This window comes from Pterocles gutturalis, unplaced genomic scaffold (assembly GCF_000699245.1).
Source record: "Pterocles gutturalis isolate BGI_N339 unplaced genomic scaffold, ASM69924v1 scaffold3081, whole genome shotgun sequence".
Taxonomy (NCBI): domain Eukaryota; kingdom Metazoa; phylum Chordata; class Aves; order Pterocliformes; family Pteroclidae; genus Pterocles; species Pterocles gutturalis.
The window spans coordinates 4,326-17,972 of record NW_010099996.1 but is presented as its reverse complement, the minus strand read 5'-3'; the positions used below and the strand labels follow the sequence as shown (position 1 = coordinate 17,972).

Below are 13,647 nucleotides of genomic sequence, written 5' to 3'. Positions count from 1 at the left end.
GGCGGGGACGGCCACGCCACCGGTGCTGTTCGCCGTCCTTTGAACACTCCCGAGAACCGTCCCGGTGCTGACACAATTGCTCGGCGGTGACTGTGAGCCTGTCCAGCACTAGGAAAACGTCAGCTCCTGCAGCACACCCATTAGATTCCCTTAGGCTGGGTCCCAGCTCGGCTCACTCTGCGGCCCCGCTCACATTCAGCTCCAGTAACACAAGAACAAACCATCTGCTGCCAGGAACTGGCTGGCCGGTCGGACACTGTGTCCAGGAGCACTCTGGGCCAAACCCATGGGCTGAGATGGAGTTATGAAGCATCCTAGCCTAAGGGAGAATTAATTGCTGTTGTTAATGTCGAAATTAAACTGGTTTGGGATATCTGTTTTCACTGGACTTTGCTAAAAACAAGCAAATGGTATTTGCTATGTGACAAATAAATCTCCTTCATAGCACAGGGCAGTGCCAGTGCCCGGATGGGTCATACCAAACTCACTGGTACCCTCACCTTAAACCCTAAAATAATTTCCTTTAGAAACAGGTTTTAGACAAAGCTCTAAAATAACAAAAGACTCAAGTCTTCCCCATACATCTGCTTCCAAATTCATTCCTTCTGGAAATTCACCTGGCATTTGGATAAATTCACCCAGTCTGCTTTACGCGCGCCTTCCACGGTCAGCATATCCTGGGCACGACCCTCAAAGCCCACCCCGTTCGAGTGGCACTAGAAAACCCTTGTTAGCTTCTAGGAAAGGTAAGACTGCAAGGCATGCCTCTGGGAGAGACGGGGACCACACCACACTACCGTGGATTTACACAGTACTCCAGACTTTAAAACGCATCAAAAGGCTGGGTCCATAACTGCAGTTCTTATGAACTGAAAAACTCTAAGAAAAGGCATTGGAAAGAAGAAAGGGGGTGGGGAGGAAGAAAGGTGAATCGGCTCACGACAGGCCATCAAGGCAGTCAGTGGGAGAGCTGCATTTCCAGGCTCCCAGGGCTCCTGACTCATTCCCAAGCCATGAGAGCCTGGGCTCCGAGGCAGCTGAACTCTGCATTCTTATCGAATCAAACCTCTGGAATTTCCCCAGCAGAAGTGCCATCTTAGTGTTGGCTCGTGGGAGAGTCCTTAAATAGGTCAAGCTTCTTCTTTATCAAAACAAGGATGTGTTCCGTACGCACATTGATTACGAGTACTCCTTTCAGCCCTTTCGATTCAGAAATTTCAACGTGCTGGGACAAAGGAGAGAGAAGTACAAGACTTGCGCTGCTCTTTCTAAGCAACCCACATCCCGACCTGCCTCACGTTGCGATGTCAGCTAGAAAATGAGCTCGTTAGAGGAAACGCTTAAGGCAGGGTATGTTAATACCTGTATATGGGGTCCATGAAAAAGGGTGATGGCTTAGCGTAATGCAGGGATGGCTGCTGAGGCAGTTGAGACTGGGAAATCTTGGGTAAGACTTCACTTGCCATTAGCTTCCTCTCCCCATAAATGTGGTTTTTTCGTGGCTCTCTTCCTCCGTTCTGACTGGCTCGGATGCGGTTGCCGATGCTCAGATCCAGTGGCTGTTCTTCCCCTGAGGACGGGGCTGGCAGGACCTTGGGTGGCGGCAAGATTGGCTTAATCTCTTTTGGCTTTGTGGTGAGATCGAAGGGTGACTCGGAGCTGGTGCTGCCTACCTTGTGGAGGTCCCTGGGTGACTTTGGTTCTGCCTTGACCAGCAAGTTGTGATTGAGGGTCCGCTCCGTGAAAGGATAGAGCGAATGGGGGAAATTGGGGAGGAACTGAAAAGGGAACATGGAATGATACGGGAGTGAACCCATCTTTTTCTCCTGCATCCCCATAAAGCCAGGCCCAAAATATTTCTCTGCGATGGAGGCGATGGCTTTAATAGAGTCATTGGCTGCTCCCGTGGTAGGCAGCAGGTGCTCTTCGGGGGGAGGAAAGAAGGAATGCTGAGAATAGAAGAGAGGGATCTCGCTCGTGTTGTTGTTGGAACTTGCAGACACAGAGCTGCTGACAAAATCTGGCTTGCTCTCTATTTGTTTGCTCTTGTCTTTTGTTTTGTCCCTGTCACTCTCTGCGTCACTGTCCAGGTCAGAACCAGTGCCAGTCGTGGTGTCCAGATCCGTGCCCGTGGTTGTATTGACATCCTCAAAGTCACTGCCATCGGACATGTCACTGTTCCTGGCTTTTAGCTTCTCCAGGTAGGAGTTTTCCAGGCTGCTTTCACATTTCTCCTCTCCTGAAGTGGCCTGGCTGCTGTTGCTCACGGCAGAGATCAGGGGAAGCGCTGGGTTCCCAAGGGGGCTTGGAAGCTTTGCGTCTTGAGTTTGGTTGAGGGGACTTTTGAGCAGTTGCGTGGGTGGCAACAAGGGGGGCCTGGGGTATAGAGATGGTGGGAAAATCCCTGGGAATCCCGGAGTAAGGGCAGGAAATGCAGGGGGGGCAGGCGAGAATGGAAGACCCCCAGGGTGCGGACGGGATGGAAAATAATCATTAAATCCCAGGCTGGCGTGATTGAGGTTGGGCGAGGGCTTGGACTTGTCCATCATGGAAGTGGGCGTTAGGGGGAGGCCAGGGGCAAAAATGCCCCCCGGGTTGTAATGGTTCTTGCCCTCACAGAAGCGCCGGTGTTTGTTGAGGGAGGAGGTAGTGCTGAACATCTGGCCGCAGTCCTTGCACTTGATCTGGGTGCGACAGTCCGCGTGCATCCGCTTGTGACGGCAGAGGTTGGAGAACTGCGTGTAGGATTTGTGACAGACCTCACCTAAAGTGTCAACAGAAACCAACAACAAAAGCGATATGAAATTACCAGGAAATGGCAGGGAGCTCGTAAGCAGCTTCAGCAGGCCCCCCACCTTCCCCCACCCCGAGACCCCGCTTCCCTGCAGCCAGGGAGGTGAAAATAGCTCAATGCTGGATGGATCTCCAGCTCAACCTTTTTTCTGGAATTTTCAATAAGCCTGCATTTTAATGATAATACCTATTTATATCAGCCAGTCTGCTTTCCCTGGAGTCCTGGCATGGCAGGAAGCACTGAAAGCTGAAGGGAGAAGAACTTTGCCTCATCTAATCAAACCTACCCATTCTTTAATGCCACTAATAGCGAGTAACCACTCCAGAGGGAAGTTCTATAAATACTTTGCCAGCCAGGGCTCAGTTCAGCCAGAAGCAGGGTGAGATCTTGTATTTGGTAAATTAGTAAAACACCCTCGCAATGCTAAGTTAACGCTACATCAGCGTTTCCTTTAATGACCTGTAAATACCAAGCTTTCAAAATGTGATTTTTTAATGACCTCTTTCACCTACACACTTTGCTGATGGGGAAGGAACAGGGCAAAGTAAGAAAAAAATCCCACCCAAACTTTTCTACATATCAAAACACTGTAACTTTTTATTATCTGAAGCCTCTTTCAACACAGGAATAAATTCTACTTCTTAGTGAATTAACACACTTCTTTCACAGGGGAACGGCTGTTATCACCATTTTGTAAACATGGAAACGGAGACAAAGAGAGGGAAAGCACATTGTTTGGAGCTGGGCAGGCAAGGACCCGAATCCAAATTCTCCGGACACCCAGTCCTGCAGCTCGGTGACGAAGTGGTCCTTCCTTCCTTCCTCCCTCCCAGCTTTTACTGCCAGGTACATGCAAGCATGACTGTCCCTATATTTTTTTCTAAATCTTTAGGATTTACATCAGTGCTTGAATATCAAGTGCCCGTCAGGAGAATATTCCACCAGCAGCTCTGAAAATGTAAGGGGAAGCCCCTTCTACTAAAATTCAATGCAAAGATTATTAAAATCTAACAACTTTGACATTTCCGTTCAAACAAGCATCCCAAAACACTGTGTCTGGTTTCTGATTGCACTAGAAATTTAATATGAACCATCTTTCCTTAGAGTATTTCAGCCTTTCTGCTCTGGACCCAGACACAGCGAGGAGCTGCAAAGGAAGCACAAACAGAGGGAGAACTGGAAAGTCACCATGCCGTGACTTTATCGGAGCATGCTACATGGTGGTTTAGAAGATAGGCACAAGTTTATGACAAATGGCTAATCTGCTTCAGCAGAATTGTTTCACAACTGAGGGCGCCTTCTGTCGCTTTTCCCAGTGTTTGTGTTATGTTTACTGCATGCATTTGCAATATTACAAAAAAGAAGTTATACTGTTCCCACGAGGCAAAACTTCATGATGAGACTAAGGACAATAAAAACAAAGTCTTCCGAGGGAACCAGGTTCCTTTTTTCCATTTGCCACCCCAGAAGAGCTGCTAGATACATACGATGCTGCACAAAATTCCCTAAAGAAAAGTGTGACGGGTATGAGAGCTGACATCACCATCCTAAAATAAGGAAAACTGGAAAACTTTTGTGTAAGTCTCCAGTTATGCAAAGATTTTAGTAACTCTGCGTGCACTGTCCTCTCTTGCTGCTCTGTGTTCAGCACTTATAAAGTTATGCTTTTGGGTTATTTTTAAAGCCAAGTATAAAGTTGTAAAAAAACCCAAACAAACAAACACACCCCCCCAAACCCTTTTCTTCCATTGAAGAGGAAAGAAAAACTCCCCAGAGGACCCCGCCTCGTGCTCCCTGAACGCTGCTAATGGGTTCCATGCTCGGGCAGGTGACTCCACCTGGCACATCTGAGCCCGGCAGGATCAGTCTCCAGTCGTTTTCTACACTGATTCAGACTGACAACTCCCTAACTCTTATGAGGTGAGAGTGAGGAGATTATGAGAAGAAATCATTCATCCCACTGCAGCAATACCGCGAGATTCAAATTATCTCTTTCATGTGCCCGTCAGCAAATGAAAGATTGCATCAGAATGAGCAATAAGAGTATTTTGTCTTCCTCCGCTGACACCCACCTGATTATCTCCGAACACGCTAATGAAACAAGTCTCCCAGGATACTCCTGCATACTGTTCCCATTATACCAATAGCGAAAAAAAGGCAGAAGTGGGTTCAGTGGCTTCCCTACGTCACATCAAAGCCTGGAATCAAACCCAGATCCCGTCCTGTGCTGGAACTACGCTTTCTGAAGGGTGTCAGGAAGCGGTCCCTAAAGTTCCTATAGCTTTGTTGTGACACAATCCACTTTGCTGCACAGTTATCAAAATCCAATAGGTGCTGTGTCAATTAAAAAAATATACAACCCTGAGAATGACAAGAGATGAGATGAATGGCTCTTGAGGGAAAATGCCCTTTTGGAAATACTCCACTAAAGAGAGCACTAAGGACTCAGTTAATCTGCTATTTATTTGGCTTCCAAGCATTATCTAGATGAAACATGCAGTAAATAAAGAAGGAAAAAAAACTCTTTTTGAAAAACACCTTCTTCTCATCTCTGTGACTATTTCAAATTCTTACAATGGCTCTGGGATTTGAGGCACCCCTGAAAAACATTTCGATCTGGCTGTGTCAGCTTTTTATTTATGTCAGCAACATGAAAATTCAAAAATTATTAAGGAAAAAAAAGAAGAGAGGAAGAAAAGATGAGAAAATGGCATCGCTAGGACTGCTGAGAGACTCAGCTTTTAACTTGTCAAGAAAGTCAAAAACTGCCACGAATGTTTACTGAAAAAACAGGGAGCATGCAAAAATTAAAAAAAAAAAAAAATTACTGCGGAATTTCATCTTGTGCTCTGACCTATAAAATTACAGCGGCTGCTCGCAGAGGGACAGCTAGTACTGGGGGGCCCCGCAGGATACGTGCAATTATAGCGAAAGCCGGAGCTCTGTGATGGCCGTGACAACTTACATATGAAAGGTTTGACAGTGCTGTGAATGTGCTTGTGTTGTTTGAGGCCAGATGAAGTGGCAAAGGTTTTGCCGCAGTCCGGGCAGGCGTGGGCCCGCGCGCCGACGTGCTGAGAACGGATGTGCCGCTGGAGGTTGCTGGGGTCGGTAAACACCTGAAAGAGAAAATGCCTTCAGGGAGGGGAAACAGAGCAGCGGGGAGAAGAGCATACAGGTGACAAGTTTGACTATTTTTCCCATTTTTTGTCACCAGTGCTCCTGGCACTAATTGAGCAGGATATTCGCCTCCCTCTGCACAGAGATAACGCAGCGAGTCGGGCTGAGCCACGTCCCGCTCTCTGCAGTGCACGATGCTTGCAGTGTTTGCTCACCAGCTTCTGCCCTCCACCCTGCAGACCCTCCAGCACCCAGGAAAATGCCAAAGGTGCGTGGCACGGGGCAGGGCTGAGCTCTGCATCCCAGCTGAGATGCTGGGGCCAGCTGAGAGTGCTGCTCTCCTTCTGTCACCACGCTCCAGCCGGGCCACCAAACCGCGCTGGCACCATCACCTGTCCCCTCAGGCCCCTTCCCCAGGTCCCAGCACCCTCTCCCAGGGAAATTCCCGTCCTGCACCGTACCTTCACACAGTTTTCACATTCAAACCGTTTTCCGCTGTCGTGAGACATTTGGTGACGAATCAGGTTGGATTTCCAGTTGAAAGCCTTGGGACACTGGTCACACTTGTACTCCCTCTCCTCGGTGTGGATCACCATGTGCTGCTCCAGGCTGGGAACAGAGAAACAGGCTGACCTCGCGCGCAGCCCCGGCCAGCAGCAACAGAGCCCGGCCCCCAGCGCCCACCTGAACCGGGCACGGACTGCCAGGCAGATTCTGTTACACATCTCCTGCCCCGCAGCAGGGGGGTTTGAAACCGAGAGAGAGGTGATTAGAGCTGGCGATAGAGAAACAGGCGGCGTGCCCCGGGGGTCCGGGGGGTTCCAGATGTACCTGCTGCTGCAGAGCGCGGCTGCAAGAGCTTTTGTGGAAAGGAGGAGAGCAGCGCAGCGACCATGAGAGGTGCAGCGACACGCAAATACCATTTCGGTTTTTGGCATTTGTTTCACAGATGGAAGCTCTCCTGCTCTGCCTCAAAACGTTGCTGCGTTTTATGATATTTCTTATTAAATACCTGAGTCCATTTACAAGGGGGAAAAGGAAGGTAAAACCAGACCTAACCCTGCAGGTTCCTGAAGGGAAAAATGAGCACTTTGTGACCAAGACTTCTCCGGCATCCCCACAGGGAAAGACAAGATATTAGCTGTTGCTGCCGAGACTATCACGTTGCCGTTTTCATGGGCACAAAGCCCACGGCTTCCCAGAACACAGCGACTTAACATTGGAAAGAAACATGATAAGGTGCAAACACATTTCACTTCTAAATGTCAGACATCTTTTATTACTTAACTCGGCAATTTCAGCTTCTGCCAACTGGCAGCCTCTCCCAAACCAGGAGGATGATGGCGAACCCAAGTGGCTGCTGGAGCAGGGCCACGGCAGGAGTGGCTTTTCGGAGGAGCACACGGGGTGCTCTCTTTCCCCTCTGTTGAGGGACTGTCCCTGGGCATCGTCACGCTGTGCTCTGTGGGGCCACCGAGCCATGGTGACAGCCAAGGGAAGCCACCAGCGGTGGTGGTAGGTCAGGAACAGCGCCTGGAAAACCATTCTGGTGAAGAGCGAGTGCTGTAAAATGTTCTAAGCAGGCTGGAAACCCTGCACCGCTCAGGCCAGTCCTCAAAAACTAAGGAAGAAAACCTGTGCCCTTTGCTGCCTTCGGTGCAGTTTAATGTGAGTTACAAACCCTGCTCCTCACTGCGAATTCTGATGAAGGACAAACTCAGGTGAAAGCTGCTACTGCCCGAAATCCCCTACGGATCAATATTAAACCGTTCCTATGGAACCTTAAAGCACGGCTATATTTTTTATAGGAACATTAAAACTAAACACTACTGGAAAATCCTGCCAGTCTTCATTAAACGCTACAGGACAACTTCGCAGCAGGTAACCCCTGGGCATTTCCACGGAGCGTGAGGGATTCAGAAACCTAGGAAGGGACTCAGCGGTGACAGGCTGCTCTCACTGCCTTCAGCTGCCCGCAGGGACCCGCATCCCCAGAGGGACTGTGCACCGACAGGCACCCGGCACCGCGCCGGAGCAGGATGGACCTGGCACTGGGGTCCTTGGAAATCCCCAGTGCAAAGGCTAACAGCACGACAAGTGACCTGCGCTGGGATCTGTGTGCTCTGAGGGCATCTGCTGGCACACCGTGTGCAAGGTGGCTTCACCGCAAGCGGGCTTGGTGGGACTGCGGCTCTGCATCTGAATCTGAGCAGCCATCAGCCTGCTGCTCCCTTGAAGAACCTCCTCTTCCTTAAGTCAGATAGTTAATATTCATGAACATGCCCCTTATAAACTGCCAATCCACTAATTTTAAAAAAGCAATATTCATTTTGCTAGAGAAATGGTGTTCTTAACACTACAAATTTTTTTACACGTACGAAGAAATATATACCTTTCATATACATATACAAAAATACGCTCCTGTTAACTGTGATTTATGAGTTTATTTAGAGCAAATATGGACAAACTAATATGCTGTTTAGAGGCAAGTACCTACTGGGATTAGCAAAACATTTATTTATTTAGTCAGCTGCTAAATGCTCAATTTCAGTTCCCCAGTGGCACTCTTGATTTGATCAGTATTAACTTCTGAAAAATTATAAGACCATCTAGGTATGCTGACTGGCTATATTCTGTGTTTTAGTGGCTTTCTCGGTACATAAACCGCAGCAGATGGATGGGGGAGGCAGAGATGTGGACATTCTCTCCCAGCTCCACTAAATCCGTCAGTGCGTCGTACACTGAATGGTGATGTTGCTGACTCTATCCTTCTTCTGTCGAAAAAATGACTTCATATTATTTGCTTAAAAAAACCCCAACCAAAATCTTTGGAATCAATGGTCTAAGAGGCAGCACAGGCACTGAGCCCACCAGCCCCTGTCACAACTCCCAGCATTTTTGGAGCATGTAGGTCTGTGGCGACTGAGTTGGAGCACCTCTGCCTGCGTTCAGCTGGAAATACTGAAAAAAAAAATATTTCTGCTTCTCTTAAACCCTACAAAATGGACACGGTGCCATCGCAGCCCCACGGGGAGCCAGGACATATGCCGGTGTCACCAAGAGGAGACAGAACCACCACACAGAGACACCTGGCAGACAGGACCTACTACCACCTTCACAACGCAGCCCAGAGCCAAGGGCTTGGCAACACAGATCAACTCCTAGAATGTTCTTTGCGTTTCACCTGTCTCTACATTTTTAAAATAGATTTTTTTCTTCACTTACTCACCCAGATAAAAGATCAGAAAGCACCAATGTAATTAAGTTCAAAATGACTAATTCTGGTCAACATCATCTTTTTAAATTTCTAACTGAAATGGAACAGGGTTTCAACTGGCTTTACGAGCAACGTTTTTGCTCTACTGATACAGTACGTGACAGAGGATTGCCAGTTCCCACCATCTTCTAACAAATCTCGCTGCTCATGGTGTTCGTTCATCTAAGAAGACAACTGAAATGAGTATGAGAGCTTCAGCCTCCAGTAAACACACAGAACTCTAGTCCTTACGCTGTGGAGAAAACCTTGAAAATACAGTCCAGGAGCGAAAGGCTCAGGATGCAAATGAACACAATCCCAAAATTATTTTAAAAACCCTCAGCTCTTTAAAATTGGCTCCTAATATTTAACCATTTGAGTCTCACATTTCAAACGAATCAGAAATCTCAAAGATCTCTGCTTCAAAGCTGCATTTGAATACTATCACATTATGCCTGAAAGATGGACATTTCCAGTTAAGACTTATCTGGTCAAAGAATCTTCCCTTTTTAAAAACCAGTTTAATTCTTGTTTAGAGTTGCCTTATAACAATAACTGAATAATTATTGCAAATAAAAATTGAGATGGAGAACATCTTCTCTTCTTTTTTCCTTTTCACATTTCCATTACAAAAATGTCTAGTGAACACAAATATTTCCACAAACATTTTATGTATAAAAAAAATTCAAATAGGCTTTTTTTTTTTTTAATTGCTTCTGCAAGATCATATAGGAGCTCCTGACCACATTAAGAGTTCTTGGTATAACAAAACCTCTTTCTACCTACTGATCTCAAATGACCAAGAATTACATATTAAAAAAAGTCTTTGCGCCAACATCGGCAGAAGGGAATACCACCGTTTTCCCTCAGAACCAGACCCCAGGGGAGCAGGTGCTGCACAGCCCTGAAAAAGTCCCAGGGAATCAGAACACAACCATTTACCCTTTACATTGCCAATAATCTGGGGGGCTTCTACCAAGAGGTCATGAAAAGCATCACAGTCTATGAAATCAAGGTGAAACAAAATGCTGTCCAATAGCTCATGACATTGAAGGATCCTAAACACGACTGTCCTTAACCCTACAGAGAAGGAAAAGCACCCGCCCAGATCTGCCCAGCTCCCACCTTGGTCCCACGTTCCCCACCATCAGGCAGAACTGCGCAGAGCAGTGGAGAGGGGCAGAGGCCAGAGGACGGTTTGGCAATGTTCCAGTACCTGTATTTGTTGGGAAACATCCTCTCACAGTCTTTGCACTCATAGACCTGGCCATCTCCGAGACCTTCTTGCTTGATCTCGTCGTTCAGGGTCTCGTAGAGGGAGCCGACAGCGCTGCAGGCGTACTTCTTGTGTCGCCGCAGGTCCAGCTTGGACTGGAAAAGCTCATCGCAGTCCTCGCAGCGAAACGTGTGCTCTTCTGCAACAGACAGAGAAGATGGCTTTGACTTGTGGATCAGGGCATTCAAACAAGTTGAACTATTTTACCCAACACGGGGCTCATAAAGAACACACAAAGAGAAAATTTGCAAGTGACAGGAGAGAGAAACCAAGGCAGGCTGTGCCAGCAGATTGCTTTCACTTTAAGCATTAAGAAAAAAAAACCCCCATAAATCACACACCCAGGAGAGATCTTGTTTTCTTTGTGTCCTGGCCCCTGCTGAGACGCAGAGACCTACAAGTACACGCAGACACACAAAATACCGGGGCTGCTCTGGAGTATAGCATTTGCTTGCAATGAGGTTTTTTGAAAATACCAACGAGCTCTTCCTCAAAAGGGGCTGCCCGGGAAAAAAAGGAGCAAACCATACTTGTAAAGATGGACACTGGGAAAAACAAACTGCCACAGCACAAACCTGGAGAAGCTCCTTTCTAAGAAAATGTCTTTCTGACGTTACCCTCTCAACTCGTCCTGCACAACTGCAGACGCGCAGTGCGCCATCAGAGCCGAGCAGTTCAAACCAGAGTATCATAAGAAAGAAAAGGAAGCCAAGTTCTTTGTGTGCTGGTTTGGTTTTTGTTTTGGGTTTTTTGGTTTTTTTTTTTTAGGAAAAGACCTAATGCACATAATAAATTATTGTAGTCAAGGTCAAACAAATTAAAAAGAGGGCAGCTATTATTAAGTTTACAAGGCAGCATCCTGACCATGGTGCCAAGCCAAACAATCAGCTCAGAGCCGTAAATTTTCCAGGAGAACGACCTCTGCGAGGGAGTCAGGATAGCTCCGGGTTTCTCCACCCAGCAGCCCGTTTGGAACAGCAGCTTTCCAGCTGCCACTTAGTCCTGGGTCCCATGTTCCCCTGTCCTCCTCTACCCTCTTCCTCTGGGCTCTGGGGCTCTGCTTCAAGTCTGCACGGCTACTTCTCTGCCTGGAGTCGCTGTCAAAACCTGCAACCTTTTGTCAAACCCTTGGTTCAAAACACTCCAGGCACTTGTCCATCCTAGGTTCTGCACAGTTACAACCACTTAGGCTGCACTTTAAGGCCTGAAATTGTCTTTTATATAAATCAGGGTTAATTTTGTTAAAAGCGCGACAAAGTACAAACACAGGCGGCATCACACCCAGAGGCTGCTGCTTCCCACCTGCTCTCGGGCAGTGGTCTCCTTTCTCTGTTTCTCTCGACACAGCCCATTTAAACTCGGGCTGTGGTTTTTGACCCATGCCTCTGCACGCCGGGGACTCTGCGACTTGCTGCTGCGGTGACTAAGACAAGATCCCATAAGCTGCTACGGCGAGCTACATAGGCAGGTGAAACCCACCGCGGTCCACACCTACACGGAAAGTATCAACATGCCCACAAACTGGAAAAAGTCAAACACAGCTGAAAGAGAAAATATCACTCAGACACCATCAGCGAAGCCTTGCTGTCTACCCAAGCAGCACGTCTAGTGGTACTATACCCCGCTTGCACAAGGAATGAATAAATACAGAGATGCTGGAGGATTTCCTGAACTGCGGAAGAGAGGGATACGAAGAGAAATCACATCTAGCAGGTCAACATTTTCCTTTGGAGGGGAAAGATAATTTTAACTAAAAAAGGAGACCTAAGGGAAGAAAATACCCATATCCTTCCCATTTCAACTGGTTTTGACAGACTGTATACTTCAGTTTGAGATTTACATGATTAATTGTATCGTATTTCACCCAAACCGTCCTCGAGGAACCAGAAATCCTCTTCGAGTTTGGAAAACTAGCCATGGAGAATAATTTATGATATGGCTAAAGATAGACAACTCACAAGCACCCCCCACCATGGTATACAACCTGAGACACCACTACCTGTTATTACCAACAAGAATAACGTCTTTTTGTTCTTTCTATGAGATTACAGAGTAGGTAGACAGACAGAGAGACAGATGAAATACATTAATAGCCTCAGAAATAACTGCTAGAGAGGAGATCTTGCTTCTAATTCTCCCCGTCCTTCGTCAGCAGAATTACAGACCTCGCACAAATCACACCCAACATCACCTGACCCTCGCTGGTGGGAGCTGGCGTAGCTGCGGTTACACAAGCCGAAGAGCTGCCCCATCAGACTTTTATTCAGAAATGTAAGAAACTAGAGAGAGCTCAGCTGAGGCATGTGCAATTTTTTGCTTTAGCGTTTGCATACTTTCAGAGCTACACAGATTTTACAGATCTAGCCCTTGCACATCACTAAACTGAAAAAACCCTGTCCGTTCTGTCCAGGCTCCCGCTCCAGCAGCACCAACATTCCTCTCCCATCATCAGCCACAACAGCCTCCTCCCAGGTAGAACAGATGGATAAGAACAGAAATGCATGTGCTTCAGAATATTTGGATTTTGAGAAAGAATTTTTAATTGAAAATAATAATTAGATAATTGACAAAAACATGATTAAAAGCCTTGTAGTCACATTACATGTTGCCACTGGTTGCAAATACTATTCTGATGCTCAGGCAGGTTAAACAGAGGAAGAACTGGCTGTCTGGTGGAGCAGCTGGTTGTATCACAGCGATATCCAACACCCGTTCCTCCAGCATCCCCATTTCTGAACTTCAGAAGATTTGAGCTCAGACTTCTCAATAAATACCGCTGCAGGGAAAGGAACTGACCTGTACACCGAGGGCCAGACCCTGCAAAAATAAAACCTGACTAACAAAGAGGGCTCAGGGCTGAACTAAGAAGACCTGGCATCTATTTTGTGTCTTTGTATCAGACACCCAGTTTGGAGACTTCAAGTTCATTAAAGTTTTTTTTTTCTTCCTTTTTTAAGCACCAAAAATAAAAATACTGCCATTCAAAACAAGTTCTCATTAAAGTTTTCTTCTTTCTTTAAGCACCACAAATGAAAATACTGCCCTTCAAAAGAGATTCCTACTTCAGCATCTTACAGGGAGAAGGGGATAAAAAGAAAAGAAAAATCCAAAAAAATTGCTGCCTGCTCTCTGTGTCTTGTTTGTCAAATCTATGGTTATATGTGTCTATCTTAAGTTCCATCAGTAACACTCAGGACAAAG

The 13,647-nt window shown here is 46.9% G+C and overlaps 1 protein-coding gene across 1 annotated transcript in view; it reads right to left on the bottom strand.

Moving 5' to 3' along the window:
- Positions 1-13,647, bottom strand: part of PRDM16 (PR domain containing 16) — a 35,207-nt gene that overhangs the window by 18,642 nt on the left and 2,918 nt on the right. The window contains exons 2-5 of the mRNA XM_010077864.1: positions 10,387-10,585; positions 6,376-6,523; positions 5,760-5,913; positions 1,363-2,764 (exon numbers count right to left, since the gene is read on the bottom strand). Of these exons, the coding sequence (XP_010076166.1) occupies positions 1,363-2,764; positions 5,760-5,913; positions 6,376-6,523; positions 10,387-10,585 (1,903 nt within the window). The remainder of the gene's footprint in view (positions 1-1,362; positions 2,765-5,759; positions 5,914-6,375; positions 6,524-10,386; positions 10,586-13,647) is intronic.